The sequence below is a fragment of the Fistularia commersonii genome, chromosome 7, assembly GCF_037954325.1.
Source record: "Fistularia commersonii isolate RoL2024-O1a breed Wild chromosome 7, RoL_Fcom_v1.0, whole genome shotgun sequence".
In the NCBI taxonomy this organism is placed as follows: Eukaryota; Metazoa; Chordata; class Actinopteri; order Syngnathiformes; family Fistulariidae; genus Fistularia; species Fistularia commersonii.
In genome coordinates, this window is record NC_141290.1 from 2586906 (window position 1) to 2601713 (window position 14808).

The following is a 14808-nucleotide window of genomic DNA, read 5'->3' on the forward strand; positions in this document are numbered from 1 at the left end:
AGTTTGCTTGTTATCGACATTTTCAGTTTATCTATTGAAATTCTAGGTTACTTGAGCTATCCTGCAAATTTGCAAAATATGGGCCGAATTTGTTTCAACTCTTTGCTTTTACAGATTAATATTTATATAGAATTGTATGATTTTCGATGTGATATTATTATTATGTGTTATTGTATTCATAGTATGTTTTTATTGTCTTGTTCTAATAACTTACTACATTTCTGCAAAATATGTCCCTACTTGTGTTTAGACCTAGTTGTTAGCATTAGCATTGGTATGAGCACAAAATCACAGTGGTCTAGTTCATGCAAGCCCTTAGCATGCAAATGCTAAGCTCCCAGCGCAAATGGTTGTTTGTCAAGATAGCTGTATTTGTGTTTTAATGCTAACACTAACGTAGCCTCTGCACCTTTAGCTTCCCACAGGCGTCCAACCAGACGCTGCTGGACAAGTTCAAACGTCAGCATGAGGGCAACAGCTACATCGAGTTCCCCGCCGTCATGGAGCCGGCCTTCATCATCAGACACTACGCCGGGAAGGTCAAGTACGGCGTCAAGGTAACAAAACCTGCGTTTGGGATAAGAGCCTCTAGCTAGTTCGGTCTCGTGTAGAGATGAACCACCGACCGTTTTGCTCGATTCGTCCGCGAACGTCGGAAGTGTCGGACGTAGACGGTGTTTTGCCAACGTCTCCCTTTAATCCTGACTTAATCCCATCTCTGAGAGCAACCCTATCCTCGCTCTAATCCCGACTCGTCGCGACTTAATCCCAAACCCGACTCCGGGCCGGCGTTGAACTCGTCCCCTCGATCGTAATCGCTACCGACCGCAGATTCGAGCGAGCGACGGAATTTCTGACCGACCCCGAATGCTCAACGCTGTAACCCTATAGACCCAGGTTGTTGTTTCGCCGACCTACTTTTTTTTTTTCCAGCGAAATCTAATCCCGGGTTTGCCTCCCAGCTGCGTTCTGATAAGAAGCACATGTGCTGGAAGGAGCCGAGCGTATTGTTGTTCGACTCCGCGTTATTAATCCACGACAGTCTGGGTTATTGTCGGCGCTGGAAAAGTATCTGGTATCAGCCGAGGGCCAGGGAGCTTTTAAACAAAAAAAAAATTGTTTCGCCGTTTCTGAAGGTCTCGATAATACGGCCGGCTGGGTAACACGCCAAAGGGGTTTAGCGTGTTTCGGACGACGCCGGCGAAGAGATGCTGGTGTGTCCGAGACGTTGAGATCAGCCTCCCCTGAAAAAAAAAAATTTATTGAGATGTTTCGCTGGAACCCTGAGCGAACCTCGGCGCGCCGTTTGCCAAGGAGTCGTAAAAAATTCCCGCCGCCAGCTGGCTCGTGGCGCATGTTTGAAACAGCATCTAAATCAAGACGCTAACTTCTGGGTTTGTTTGTCTTGATACTTTAGCCTTTTAATAGTGATAAAAAAATAACGAGGGGCTGCACGTACGCCGTGTTTATTTTTCGAAATGAAGGCACGGGTTGCTGTAACGTATTAAATTAAAGGATCGGAGGCAAAGACGCCGGGGAGTCACGTTAGAATAAATTCCTCAAGTGGACTGAGGTGGAATAAAACTCCCCGGATAATCGAGTGGATTAATTATCGATCGATTAATTAATCGAAAAAGTTACGAGGGGCTGCACATATGCTGTGTTTATTTTTCGAAATGAAGTTGCGGTAAAGTATTAAATTAAAGGATCTGAGACAAAGAAGCCGGGGAGTCACATGAGAATAAATACCTCAAGTGGAGTGAGGTGGAAAAAAATCTCCCCGGATATTCAAGTCGATTAATTATCGATCGATTGATTAATCGAAAAATTACGAGGGGCTGCATGTACGCCATGTTTATCTTACAAAATGAAGTTGCAGTAAAGTATTAAACTGAAGGATTGGGCGGCTAAGGGGCCGGGGAGTCACACGAGAATAAATTCCTCAAGTGGACTGAGGTGGAATAAAACTCCCCGGATAATCAAGTCGATTAATTATCAATCGATTAATTAATCGGAAAAATTACGAGGGGCTGCACATACGCCGCGTTTATTTTATGAAATGAAGTTGCTGTAAAGTATTTAATCAAAGGATCTCAGACAAAGGGGCCGGGGGGTCACATGTAAATAAATGCCTCAAGTGGACTGAAATGGAATAAAACTCCTCGGATAACCAGGTCAATTAATCATCGATCGATTAATTAATCGCAATTATTACGAGGGGCTGCACGTACGCCGCGTTTATTTTTCGGAATTAAGTTGCTGTAAAGTATTAAATTAAAGGATCGGAGGCAAAGAAGCCGGGGAGTCACATTAGAATAAATTCCTCAAGTGGACTGAGGTTGAATAAATCTCCCCGGATAATCGAGTGGATTAATTATCGATCGATTAATTAATCGAAAAAGTTACGAGGGGCTGCACTTATGCTGTGTTTATTTTTCGAAATGAAGTTGCAGTAAAGTATTAAATTAAAGGATTTCAGACAAAGGGGCCGGGGGGTCTCATGTAAATAAATGCCTCAAGTGGACTAAGGTGGAATAAAAACGCCTTGGATAATCAAGTCGATTAATTAATCGAAAAATAACAAGGGGCTGCACGTACGCCGTGTTTATTTTTTGGAATTAAGTTGCTGTAAAGTATTAAATTAAAGGATCTCAGACAAAGGGGCCGGGGAGTCACATTAGAATAAATGCCTCAAGTGGACTGACGTGGAATAAAACTCCTCAGATAACCAGGTCGATTAATTATCGATCATTTAATTAATCGAAAAAAATTACAAAAGGCTGCACGTACGCCGTGTTTATTTTAAGAAATGCAGTTGCGGTAAAGTATTAAACTGAAGGATTGGAGGCAAAGGGGCCGCCTCAAGTGGACTGAGGTGGAATACAACTCTCCGGATAATCAAGTCGATTAATTATCGATTGATTGATTAATCGAAAAAATTACGAGAGGCTGTATGTACGCCGTGTTTATTTTACGAAATGAAGTTGCGGTAAAGTATTAAATTAAAGGATCCCAGACAAAGGGGCCGGGGGGTCACATTAGAATAAATGCCCCAAGTGGACTGACGTGGAATAAAACTCCTCAGATAACCAGGTCGATTAATCATCGATCGATTAATTAATCGCAAAAATTACGAGGGGCTGCACATACGCCGCGTTTATTTTATGAAATGAAGTTGCTGTAAAGTATTAAATCAAAGGATCTCAGACAAAGGGGCCGGGGGGTCACATGTAAATAAATGCCTCAAGTGGACTAAGGTGGAATAAAACTCCCCTGATAACCAGGTCGACTAATTAATCGATTGATAATTAATCAACATCGCTCAAAATTCAAATGCTTTAGTAACAAGACTTAACAAGATGGGGTTCCTCAGGGTTCTCCGGGTTCCTCCCGACCGATGGGTCGATGGCGACCCTGAGCGGCAGGATGCGCAGATCATGAGTGAACAAATGAACCCTTGAAAAAAACGGTTAAATAAAAGCAGGCAACGTGAAGAAAAGCGAGGTTGCGACCGTCTGCGATTTCACACTCGCACATCCGGTGGTGACGATTCTCCCTCGCACATCTTTCCTCCCACCCCCTCAGGACTTCCGGGAGAAGAACACGGACCACATGCGTCCAGATGTGGTTGCTCTGCTGAAGAGCAGCAAGAACGCCTTCATCTGCGGCCTGATGGGAATCGACCCGGTGGCGACCTTCCGTTGGGCCGTGCTGCGCGCCTACTTCAGGGCCCTGGTGGCCTTCAGGGAGGCCGGGCGCAGGCACACCCACAAGAAAAGCGGTGAGAAGAGGCCGGAGGCCGGAGGAATCGGCATTGGTGACACCGATTGGGGGTGCAGGGGGTTGAGAACTTCCTCGAACCAATGTTCCTCGGGAACCAAGAGGTTCTTGCGGACAGTTTCCCCTGCTCTTGTTGCCTTCAGGGACTCGCTTCACCTTGCAGGCTATCTGGCATGACTCCGTTTAGAAGCAAAGGGAACAAAAATAAACCTGACGCTAAACCCGCTAGCGCTGTAGACTTAAGGGGTTGCTCATGCTCAGCCTTGCGTATCCGTCCTACGAGGGCAAAGCACCGCTGGAGGTGCTTCTAGGCAGGCAGTGCTGCACGGTATGCTCAAACATATTTGCATTTGAGCATGAATGAGCTCACGGGGAGGAATAGCTTAGCATGTTCTGCGCTATCTACAGCTTAAAAGTCAGTATTTACGCATACGTGTGTTTGATATGAATTGATTTTACAGTGATTGATTCCCGATTAGCTTAGCATGTTCTGCGCTATTTACAGCTTAAAAGTCAGTATTTACGCATACATGTGTTTGATATGAATTGATTTTACAGTGGTTGATTCCCGATTAGCTTAGCATGTTCTGCGCTATTTACAGCTTAAAAGTCAGTATTTACGCATACGTGTGTGTTTGATATGAATTGATTTTACAGTGATTGATTCCCGATTAGCTTAGCATGTTCTGCGCTATTTACAGCTTAAAAGTCAGTATTTACGCATACGTGTGTGTTTGATATGAATTGATTTTACAGTGGTTGATTCCCGATTAGCTTAGCATGTTCTGCGCTATTTACAGCTTAAAAGTCAGTATTTACCCATACGTGTGTTTGATATGAATTGATTTTACAGTGGTTGATTACCGATTAGCTTAGCATGTTCTGCGCTATTTACAGCTTAAAAGTCAGTATTTACCCATACGTGTGTTTGATATGAATTGATTTTACAGTGGTTGATTCCCGATTAGCTTAGCATGTTCTGCGCTATTTACAGCTTAAAAGTCAGTATTTACGCATACGTGTGTGTTTGATATGAATTGATTTTACAGTGGTTGATTCCCGATTAGCTTAGCATGTTCTGCGCTATTTACAGCTTAAAAGTCAGTATTTACGCATACGTGTGTGTTTGATATGAATTGATTTTACAGTGGTTGATTCCCGATTAGCTTAGCATGTTCTGCGCTATTTACAGCTTAAAAGTCAGTATTTACGCATACGTGTGTGTTTGATATGAATGGATTTTACAGTGGTTAATTCCCGATTAACTCAATTAACTTTCAAAAAATCCAATAAAATGTAAACAATCCTAGGAGACTACAATTTTTTTTAGAATAAAATCAGGCTTGTTTTGGATCTTAATCTTCGGATTGTAGAATGTTTATGAGCACTACACGATCAAATAATTGAATTCATCAGTCGATTAATCGATAAGTCGTAACTACCGATTAGCTTATATGGTCGTTGGTGTTGGGTAATGTGTTTAGCTTCAACAAGTAAGAGCAGAAGTCAGAAAGTTAGAAACACACACACACTCACACAAAGAAATACACTTGCACAGTCCTGTGTGTGTGTGTGTGTGCCTATAACGTTTGGAATCAATTACGATAGGAAGCGATATTTTTACGACTTCAAAGTCCAGATGAATGATGTTGTGTTTGGACGGAGAACAACGGGCCGTGTTTGTGGACTCCGTTGACGATGATGATGAAGATGAAGGAAGTGATTTTTTTTGTTTTTTTTTTGTTTTAGATCTTCCTCCCGGGAGTTTCTCTGCTTACGTTGCGCTAACATCCGCTCACGCCTCCCTCTCTGACTTAGGGAACGACGCCACGGTTCCCTGCGCCGTGGTCAAAACCGGCGACAGCTTCAGCTTCCTGCATCATCCGGTTCACCAACGGAGCCTGGAGATCCTTCAGAGATGCAAAGATGAGAGATACAGTGAGTCGCAGAGGCTCGGATGGCGTGGTTACTATTTGTAGCTTTGGGAACTAGCTTTAAGCTAACCGCCTGTTCGTGTAAGAACAAAATAACGGAGCTGTAGATCTTGCCGGATCAAATAACTGAATAAATATTCACTCATTATAATAGTAGTGCTAACGGCTACATGCTAACAGCTGAAGTGATACGATCATCGCTTTAATATTCATAAAAAATGGTGGTGTCAGATCTTGTCAGGTCAATTAACTTAAGATAATAATCATAGCATAAGACAAATAATTGCCCATAATAATAGTAGTGCTAACGGCTATATGCTAACAGCTGAAGTGATACAATAATCGCTTTAATATTCATAAAAGTAATAATTGGTGGTGTCAGACCTTGTCAGATCATTTAACTTAAGATAATAATATCATAAAATAAATAATTGCCCATTATGATAGTAGTGCTAACAGCTACATGCTAACAGCTGAAGTGATACGATCATCGCTTTAATATTCATAAAAATTGGTGGTGTCAGATCTTGTCAGGTCAATTAACTTAAGATAATAATCATAGCATAAAACAAATAATTGCCCATAATAATAGTAGTGCTAACGGCTACATGCTAACAGCTGAAGTGATACAATAATCGCTTTAATATTCATAAAAGTAATAATTGGTGGTGTCAGACCTTGTCAGATCATTTAACTTAAGATAATAATACCATGAAATAAATAGTTGCCCATAATAATAGTAGTGCTAACGGCTACCTGCTAACAGCTGAAGTGATACAATAATCGCTTTAATATTCATAAAAGTAATAATTGGTGGTGTCAGACCTTGTCAGATCATTTAACTTAAGATAATAATATCATAAAATAAATAATTGCCCATTATGATAGTAGTGCTAACAGCTACATGCTAACAGCTGAAGTGATACGATCATCGCTTTAATATTCATAAAAATTGGTGGTGTCAGACCTTGTCAGATCATTTAACTTAAGATAATAATACCATGAAATAAATAGTTGCCCTTAATAATAGTAGTGCTAACGGCTACATGCTAACAGCTGAAGTGATACAATAATCGCTTTAATATTCATAAAAGTAATAATTGGTGGTGTCAGACCTTGTCAGATCAATTAACTTAAGATAATGATAATATCATGAAATAAATAATTGCTCATAATAATGGTCATGCTAACAGTTACATGCTAACAGCTGAAGTGATACGATAATCGATTTGATATTCATAAAAGTAATAATTGGTGGTGTCAGACCCTGTCAGATCAAATAACTTAATATATTAAAATAAATCAAAGCTCAAAATAACTGTGGTGCTAACAGCTACATGCTAACAGCTGAAGTGATATAACAACAGCTTTGATATTAAGTAATAATTAGTGACGGATACCTAGCTGCAGTAGATCATGGTGTGTGTGTGTGTGTGTGTGTGTGTGTGTGTGTGTGTGTGTGTGTGTGTGTGTGTGTGTGTATATGAAATATATATATATTTTGTAAGTCGCTTTGGATAAAAGTGTCCGCCAAATGACTGTAATGTAAGGTAATATAATATACACATATGTTCACATTGATACAAATATACATATGTAAATATGCAGTATATAATTGTGTGTGTGCATATAAATATAAACATATATTCTATATGTCTATACATATTATGTATACATATATGAAATTTGTGTGTATGAATGTGTATGCACACATACAGGAAATATGGTCATATATCTATACACACATACATATTTGTTATATTTGTTGTTTTTTTTTGCCTGTATTAGATTATCAGACATCGTAAACAGTCTACATCTTTGATCTGCTGACTGTCACACACACACACACACACACACACACACACACACAAACAGTGTGTATATATAAATACATATGCATAGAGTATCCGCACAAAGCATCTCGTCGTTTTTTTCCTTGTTGCTCGGCAACCCTTGATTGACAGCAATGCGGCGACAGGAAGTGACCTCGCTCTCTTCCCCTACAGGTATCACCAGGAGGAACCCCCGGACGCCGCTCTCCGATCTGCAGGGCACCAACGCTCTCAACGAAAAAGCCAGCTGGTTAGTTTCTCCTCACCGGTATCAGTGTGTGTGTGTGTGTGTGTGTGTTCGTGTGTGTGTGTGTGTGTGATAACCCCGTCCGTCCGCCACAGGGATGGCTACGGCGTTGGTTGCAACGGTCGTAGCTCCAGGTCGGGTCACCTGACGTCAACAGCTTTGGAAGAGGACGGCATCTTCCTCAACTCGTCCAACAGCAAACTCCTGGAGAGAGCTCAGGGCATCTTGATGTGAGTCACACACACACACACACACACACACACACACACACACACAAAATCAGTCACTGTGCTGCAATAACACTGTACAACCACTAGGTGGCGCCAAATCACCGTTGTTGTTGTTTTTTAAACTGTATTTCCGCGCCTCCGGCAGATCGAACCCTGAAATATTTTTACTTTTTGACTTTAGGAGGAACAAAATGATCAAAAGTAAGCCGACTCTCCCGAAGGTAAGCCTCGGCCGCCGGTCCGGTTGTGAAGATAGCGTCCCCGTCGCCTTGGCGCTCACCGTTTCGGCCCCGTGTGGTTTCGGCAGCATCTGTTAGACGTCAAGTCCTTGCGGTACCTGAGCGGCGTGACGCTACACGACCGCATCACCAAGTCGCTGCTCCACCTGCACAAGAAGAAGAAACCGCCCAGCATCAGCGCACAATTTCAGGTCAGTCAGGGATGAATGGATGGATGGATGGATGGTTCGGACCTTAGACATTTTTGGTCAAAATTTTCATGAATACATGTACTGTGACATTTTACTAACATTATACTTTTCCCAATATTTTTCACTTTGTCAACAATTTTTTCAATACCTTATGATTTTCACATTTTTTCCAATGTTAGCGACCTTAGACATTTTTTTCAAAATTTTCATGAATATACCTATATTATCACATTTTGCCAATTTTTTTAGTTTTTCCCAATAGTTTTTACATTTTCAATATTTTTTTCCGAACTTTGTGGTTTTCACATTTTTTTCCAATATTAGTGACCTTAGACATTTTTGGTCAAAATTTTCATGAATACATGTACTGTGACATTTTACTAACATTATACTTTTCCCAATATTTTTCACTTTGTCAACAATTTTTTCAATACTTGATGATTTTCACATTGTTTCCAATGTTAGTGACCTTAGACATTTTTTTCAAAATTTTCATGAATATACCTATATTATCACATTTTGCCAATTTTTTTAGTTTTTCCCAATAGTTTTTACATTTTCAATATTTTTTTCCGAACTTTGTGGTTTTCACATTTTTTTCCAATATTAGTGACCTTAGACATTTTTGGTCAAAATTTTCATGAATACATGTACTGTGACATTTTACTAACATTATACTTTTCCCAATATTTTTCACTTTGTCAACAATTTTTTCAATACTTGATGATTTTCACATTGTTTCCAATGTTAGTGACCTTAGACATTTTTTTCAAAATTTTCATGAATATACCTATATTATCACATTTTGCCAATTTTTTTAGTTTTTCCCAATAGTTTTTACATTTTCAATATTTTTTTCCGAACTTTGTGGTTTTCACATTTTTTTCCAATATTAGTGACCTTAGACATTTTTGGTCAAAATTTTCATGAATACATGTACTGTGACATTTTACTAACATTATACTTTTCCCAATATTTTTCACTTTGTCAACAATTTTTTCAATACTTGATGATTTTCACATTGTTTCCAATGTTAGTGACCTTAGACATTTTTTTCAAAATTTTCATGAATATACCTATATTATCACATTTTGCCAATTTTTTTAGTTTTTCCCAATAGTTTTTACATTTTCAATATTTTTTTCCGAACTTTGTGGTTTTCACATTTTTTTCCAATATTAGTGACCTTAGACATTTTTGGTCAAAATTTTCATGAATACATGTACTGTGACATTTTACTAACATTATACTTTTCCCAATATTTTTCACTTTGTCAACAATTTTTTCAATACTTGATGATTTTCACATTGTTTCCAATGTTAGTGACCTTAGACATTTTTTTCAAAATTTTCATGAATATACCTATATTATCACATTTTGCCAATTTTTTTAGTTTTTCCCAATAGTTTTTACATTTTCAATATTTTTTTCCGAACTTTGTGGTTTTCACATTTTTTTCCAATATTAGTGACCTTAGACATTTTTGGTCAAAATTTTCATGAATACATGTACTGTGACATTTTACTAACATTATACTTTTCCCAATATTTTTCACTTTGTCAACAATTTTTTTCAATACTTGATGATTTTCACATTTTTTCCAATGTTAGTGACCTTAGACATTTTTTTCAAAATTTTCATGAATATACCTATATTATCACATTTTGCCAATTTTTTTAGTTTTTCCCAATAGTTTTTACATTTTCAATATTTTTTTCCGAACTTTGTGGTTTTCACATTTTTTTCCAATATTAGTGACCTTAGACATTTTTGGTCAAAATTTTCATGAATACATGTACTGTGACATTTTACTAACATTATACTTTTCCCAATATTTTTCACTTTGTCAACAATTTTTTCAATACTTGATGATTTTCACATTTTTTCCAATGTTAGTGACCTTAGACATTTTTTTCAAAATTTTCATGACTATACCTATATTATCACATTTTGCCAATTTTTTTAGTTTTTCCAATAGTTTTTACATTTTCAATATTTTTTCCGAACTTTGTGGTTTTCACATCTTTTTTCCAATATTAGTGACCTTAGACATTTCGGCAACCTTTAACACCCAAAGAGCCATTTGGACCCGGTTTCCATGGAAAAGAAAATAATTTTTAACATCTAAAATAAAGGTACCGCTGTATATATTGCTTTTTATTACCTTTACACTTTGTATAAACAAGTGTGTTGTGTGTTGCTTATGAAATCCATGAAGTGCTACAGAGAAAATTAAATTTTATTTATGGAATGAATTTATTTTGAGTGTTTTGAGCTTTTGGTTTTCAGAGCGTGTAGCGGAGCCTTGACCTGAATTTTAAAAATAAATCAGGGAAAAAATCACTGTAAGTAAACATTAAAAAATAAATATTCGCAAAATATCTTCATAAATATTTCTTTTACCTGGTTTATGGGACTTCATCTCCTGAACTTCTGCGCACAGCGTCTGCAAATCGGGACTTTACCGGCTTCCGCGAGTGTGACATTTATTTTGAGCAGCAAAAAAAAAAAAATATATAATTTTACTTTAACTTTTTTTTTTTAACATTTTTTTTATTCAACAATGAATGATGGATGGATGGTTTAGTTCAGGGGTCGGCAACCCATGCGGCTCTTTCATCTTTACACTGCAGCTCCAAGTGTCTTGGGAAAACAAATTATAAATATTTAATTGAAGTGTATTTCATTTGTGTTAATTCCTTTTTTTAACTTTTAGTTCTCAGTTGGAAGATTATTGTGATCTTGAAATATCAAATAAAATTATACTTATTATTTTTCGCCGCTCAAAATAACGTCACACGCGCGGAAGCCAGTAAAGTCCTGATTTGCAGATGCTGTGCGCAGAAGTTCAGGAGCAGAAGTCCCATAAACCAGGTAAAATAAATATTTATGAAGATATTTTGCAATTTTTAATTGTTTACTGACACAGTGATTTTTTTTTTTCACGATTTATTTTTAAAATTCAGGTCAAGGCTCCGCTACACGCTCTGAAAGCCCAAAACTCAAAAAGAGTTCATTACATAAATAAAATTGAATTTTCTCCGTAATATTTTGTGAATTTCAGAAGCAACACACTACACACTTGTTTATACAAAGTGTAAAGGTAATAAAAAGACAGTTGTACCTTTTTTTTTATTTTAGACGTCAAAAAGTAATTGCGGCTCCCAGTGTTTTCTTTTCCGAGGAAACCGGGTCCAAACGGCTCTTTTGGTGTTAAGGATGGCGACCCCTCGTTTAGGTTCTTGATGGAACAATGAATGAATGAATGAATGGATGAATGAATGAATGAGTGAATGAATGAATGAATGAATGAGTGAATGAATGAATGAATGAATGAATGAATGGAAATGGTTTTGCTACTATAATGGTTTGTCCCGTCCCTGTTGCCATCACTGCCAGGACTATCTGGTCCACAGAAGGTCCTCTGAACACTCCAACCAATCCTATATTTCCCTTTTTCTGTTCTTGAACACGTTAGATTTATCTATTGGTGTGTGTGTGTGTGTGTGTGTGTGTGTGTGTGTGTGTTTAGGCGTCCCTCACTAAGCTGATGGAGACCTTGGATCAATCCGAGCCCTACTTTGTCAAGTGTATTCGCTCCAACGCCGATAAGGTACCTCCTGCTTGAAGTCCGCGGCCGGCTGGAGTTCCAGAGCTTCTCCAGTCACCAGCTTCTCTCGTCCTCTTCTTTCTTTTCTTTTTAGCTGCCTTTGCGTTTCAACGACAGTCTGGTGCTCAGACAGCTTCGCTACACCGGGATGCTGGAAACCGTCCGCATCCGCCAGTCAGGATACAGCATCAAGTACACATTTCAGGTACGCCAAGAACTCACATGAGCCGGGTCACGGCTCTCCAGGCGTAGAGGGTCTGGACCACGATTGAGCAAGTGCTGAGGCCTTGGTGTCTAAAGCTGCCCGTACATTGGAGGACTTTGGAAACTATCATCTCCCACTTGTTCACATCTAGAGGCCAGTTTTTGGACTTTTTTTGGGCTCAGACTGAGATGTTACAAAGACAGTGACTCTTACAGTCGCTAGTTACAAGAGTACAACTAGACCAGTGGTTCTTAACCTTGTTGGAGGTACTGAACCCCACCTGTTTCACATGCGCATTCACCGAACCCTTCTTTATTGGATGGAGGATCGTTTCGTTGATGGGTGCAAAGAACAGGCAGAGTAGCCTTTTCATCGAATCTGGCTCCCTTCACCTTGAATTCAGCAAGCGCTATGTTCTTGTAGTTCCCATCTCCATGCAGCTGAAAGAAACCTTCCCTTAGTTTTGCCGGTGCCGGACTAGAATTGCTCATCTTGTCTTTGCAAATCATGCAGTTAGGACATCGATTCCAATCACGTTCCGTCATACATGTGAATCCGTATTGTACGTGTTCTTCCGACCGCTTTCTTTTTTTGCCCGACATAATTAGTATGAAGGGATTAAAATATTAAGAAAGAAATCACATGACGTACCATCACGACAGTCACAAGTTACTACAACTGAGCGCGCCAAAATCCCTGCAGCACAGATAGGCCGAGCTATGTAGCGTGATCACCTGCGGCCAGTGATGTCGTCACCAATGTGTGTCTTGACCTCCGCCGAACCCCTGAGACTGACCCACCGAACCCCTGGGGTTCGATCGAACCCAGGTTAAGAACCACTGAACTAGACTCTTTCGGCAAGTTTTTCATCGAGTATCTGCAGAGCCTCTTGTCCACTCAGTTGGTTGTTACGATCCGAGTCGGGCTGTTCTTTCCTCTTTCTGGACACTCCGGACACTCCGGACCCTCCATGCCGCCCCTTTGCCGTTCCTGTTCATCCAGAAAAATCCTGCCGTTTCCTGTTTCATCGGAGCTTCCGTAGGTTGCCGATTGTGTTGCTTCACCTTTAAGATGATACCAAACATGTATGATATTGTCGTAAGACCAAGACTTGACTCAGAAAACCACCTTCCCAATGTGTCCTCCAAGATGGTACCTCCTCTCCTACATGGAACCTACATGGTACCTCCACTCCTACATGGAACCTACATGGTGCCTCCACTCCTATGTGGAACCTACATGGTACCTCCACTCCTACGTGGAACCAGACACGTCTCCTGACCGCGTCCTTCAAGATGGTCCCTCCTGTCGCTTAAAACGCAACCTCACTTTATGTTCTTTGTACACTCCTGCAGACTACCCTGTGCTCTGCAGGACTTGTACCTTTTGAGGCCTCAATATAAACCTCCAAAGACCATTCTGGTCATTCTTTGCTCTTCACCAACTTTCTTAAAGAAGCCTCCAGAAATCTCCACGACACACGACTTTGGAAAAGCTCCAAAAATTTGGGACCGTGAAAATCGTTAACTGGCGCTAACAGTGACATGCTAATACCTTACTATCCTAAAAAAAATACAACAGGGGCTTAGTGGACATACCCTCGCCCCTCCAGGGTACAGTATCGCCGGAGGCCGCTGGAGATGTATTCACGTATTCGCGTTCCTCTCCCTGCAGGATTTCATCCGTCACTTCCACGTGCTCCTGCCTCGCGGCACCGGCGCCACCAAGTCCGGCATCAGGGAGTTCTTCCGGCGGATCCACCTGCCGCCTGCCGGCTACCAAGTGGGCAACACGACGGTACGTTCACAGGACCGGGTTGAAGCTCTACCCGTGAGGTTTGGCGTGGAAGTTGTCAAGCGAGGATGTTTTGTTTTTGTCCGTAACGGATCCAGGTTTTCCTGCGGGAGGCGGAGCGCCAGCGGCTCCAGACCCTCCTCCATCGGGAGGTTTTGCGGCGGATCGTCACGCTACAGCGCCGCTTCAGGGCCGTCCTGGAGAGGAAGCGCTTCCTGGATATGAGGCGGGCCGCCGTCGCGATCCAGGTCAGAGCCGCCGTTGTGATCAATTAAATTACCGGCATGATCTCATCATCTCTAGGTTGGAAAAAAAAAAGTAGATATTTGATTTATAGGATCTGCGAAGCAGCTCTCGCTGGTAAGCAGGCGGGTAATCAATCATATTTAATTGATAAATGAGGATTTGAAATAGGTGATTTTTTTAGAGGTCAGCCGAGAGGCAATGATTAAATAATTAAAGATTGAATAATTGAAGAAATTTTGGATTATCAAACAAATACAAATGAAAGTGTAGAAATACAAGGATTTGTTTAAAAGTATCAAAATAGTACCCAGTGTTACGAGATACAAGCCTAAAAGTGAAACATATATAAAATCCCATGCAGTTAAAACAACTATAATAAATTCAAAATTAGCATGAGAGTGTTATTTGTTATCTTAATAATAATAATAATAATAATGATAATGATAATAATTAAAATTAGCCATGGAGTATTATTATTATGTACGATAAAACACTACTAA

At 39.9% G+C, this 14808-nt stretch overlaps 1 protein-coding gene across 11 annotated transcripts in view; it reads left to right on the forward strand.

Annotated features, from left to right (window-relative positions):
* LOC147232334 (unconventional myosin-IXAa-like) overlaps positions 1-14808 on the forward strand; it is a 164909-nt gene that overhangs the window by 123353 nt on the left and 26748 nt on the right. For all 11 annotated transcript variants that reach the window (XM_086149118.1, XM_086149116.1, XM_086149113.1 and 8 more), the window contains 11 exons: positions 416-557; positions 3586-3781; positions 5599-5718; positions 7721-7796; positions 7889-8023; positions 8205-8244; positions 8331-8453; positions 11986-12066; positions 12158-12268; positions 13943-14065; positions 14161-14310. In XM_086149118.1, the coding sequence (XP_086005244.1) occupies positions 416-557; positions 3586-3781; positions 5599-5718; positions 7721-7796; positions 7889-8023; positions 8205-8244; positions 8331-8453; positions 11986-12066; positions 12158-12268; positions 13943-14065; positions 14161-14310 (1297 nt within the window). The remainder of the gene's footprint in view (positions 1-415; positions 558-3585; positions 3782-5598; positions 5719-7720; positions 7797-7888; positions 8024-8204; positions 8245-8330; positions 8454-11985; positions 12067-12157; positions 12269-13942; positions 14066-14160; positions 14311-14808) is intronic.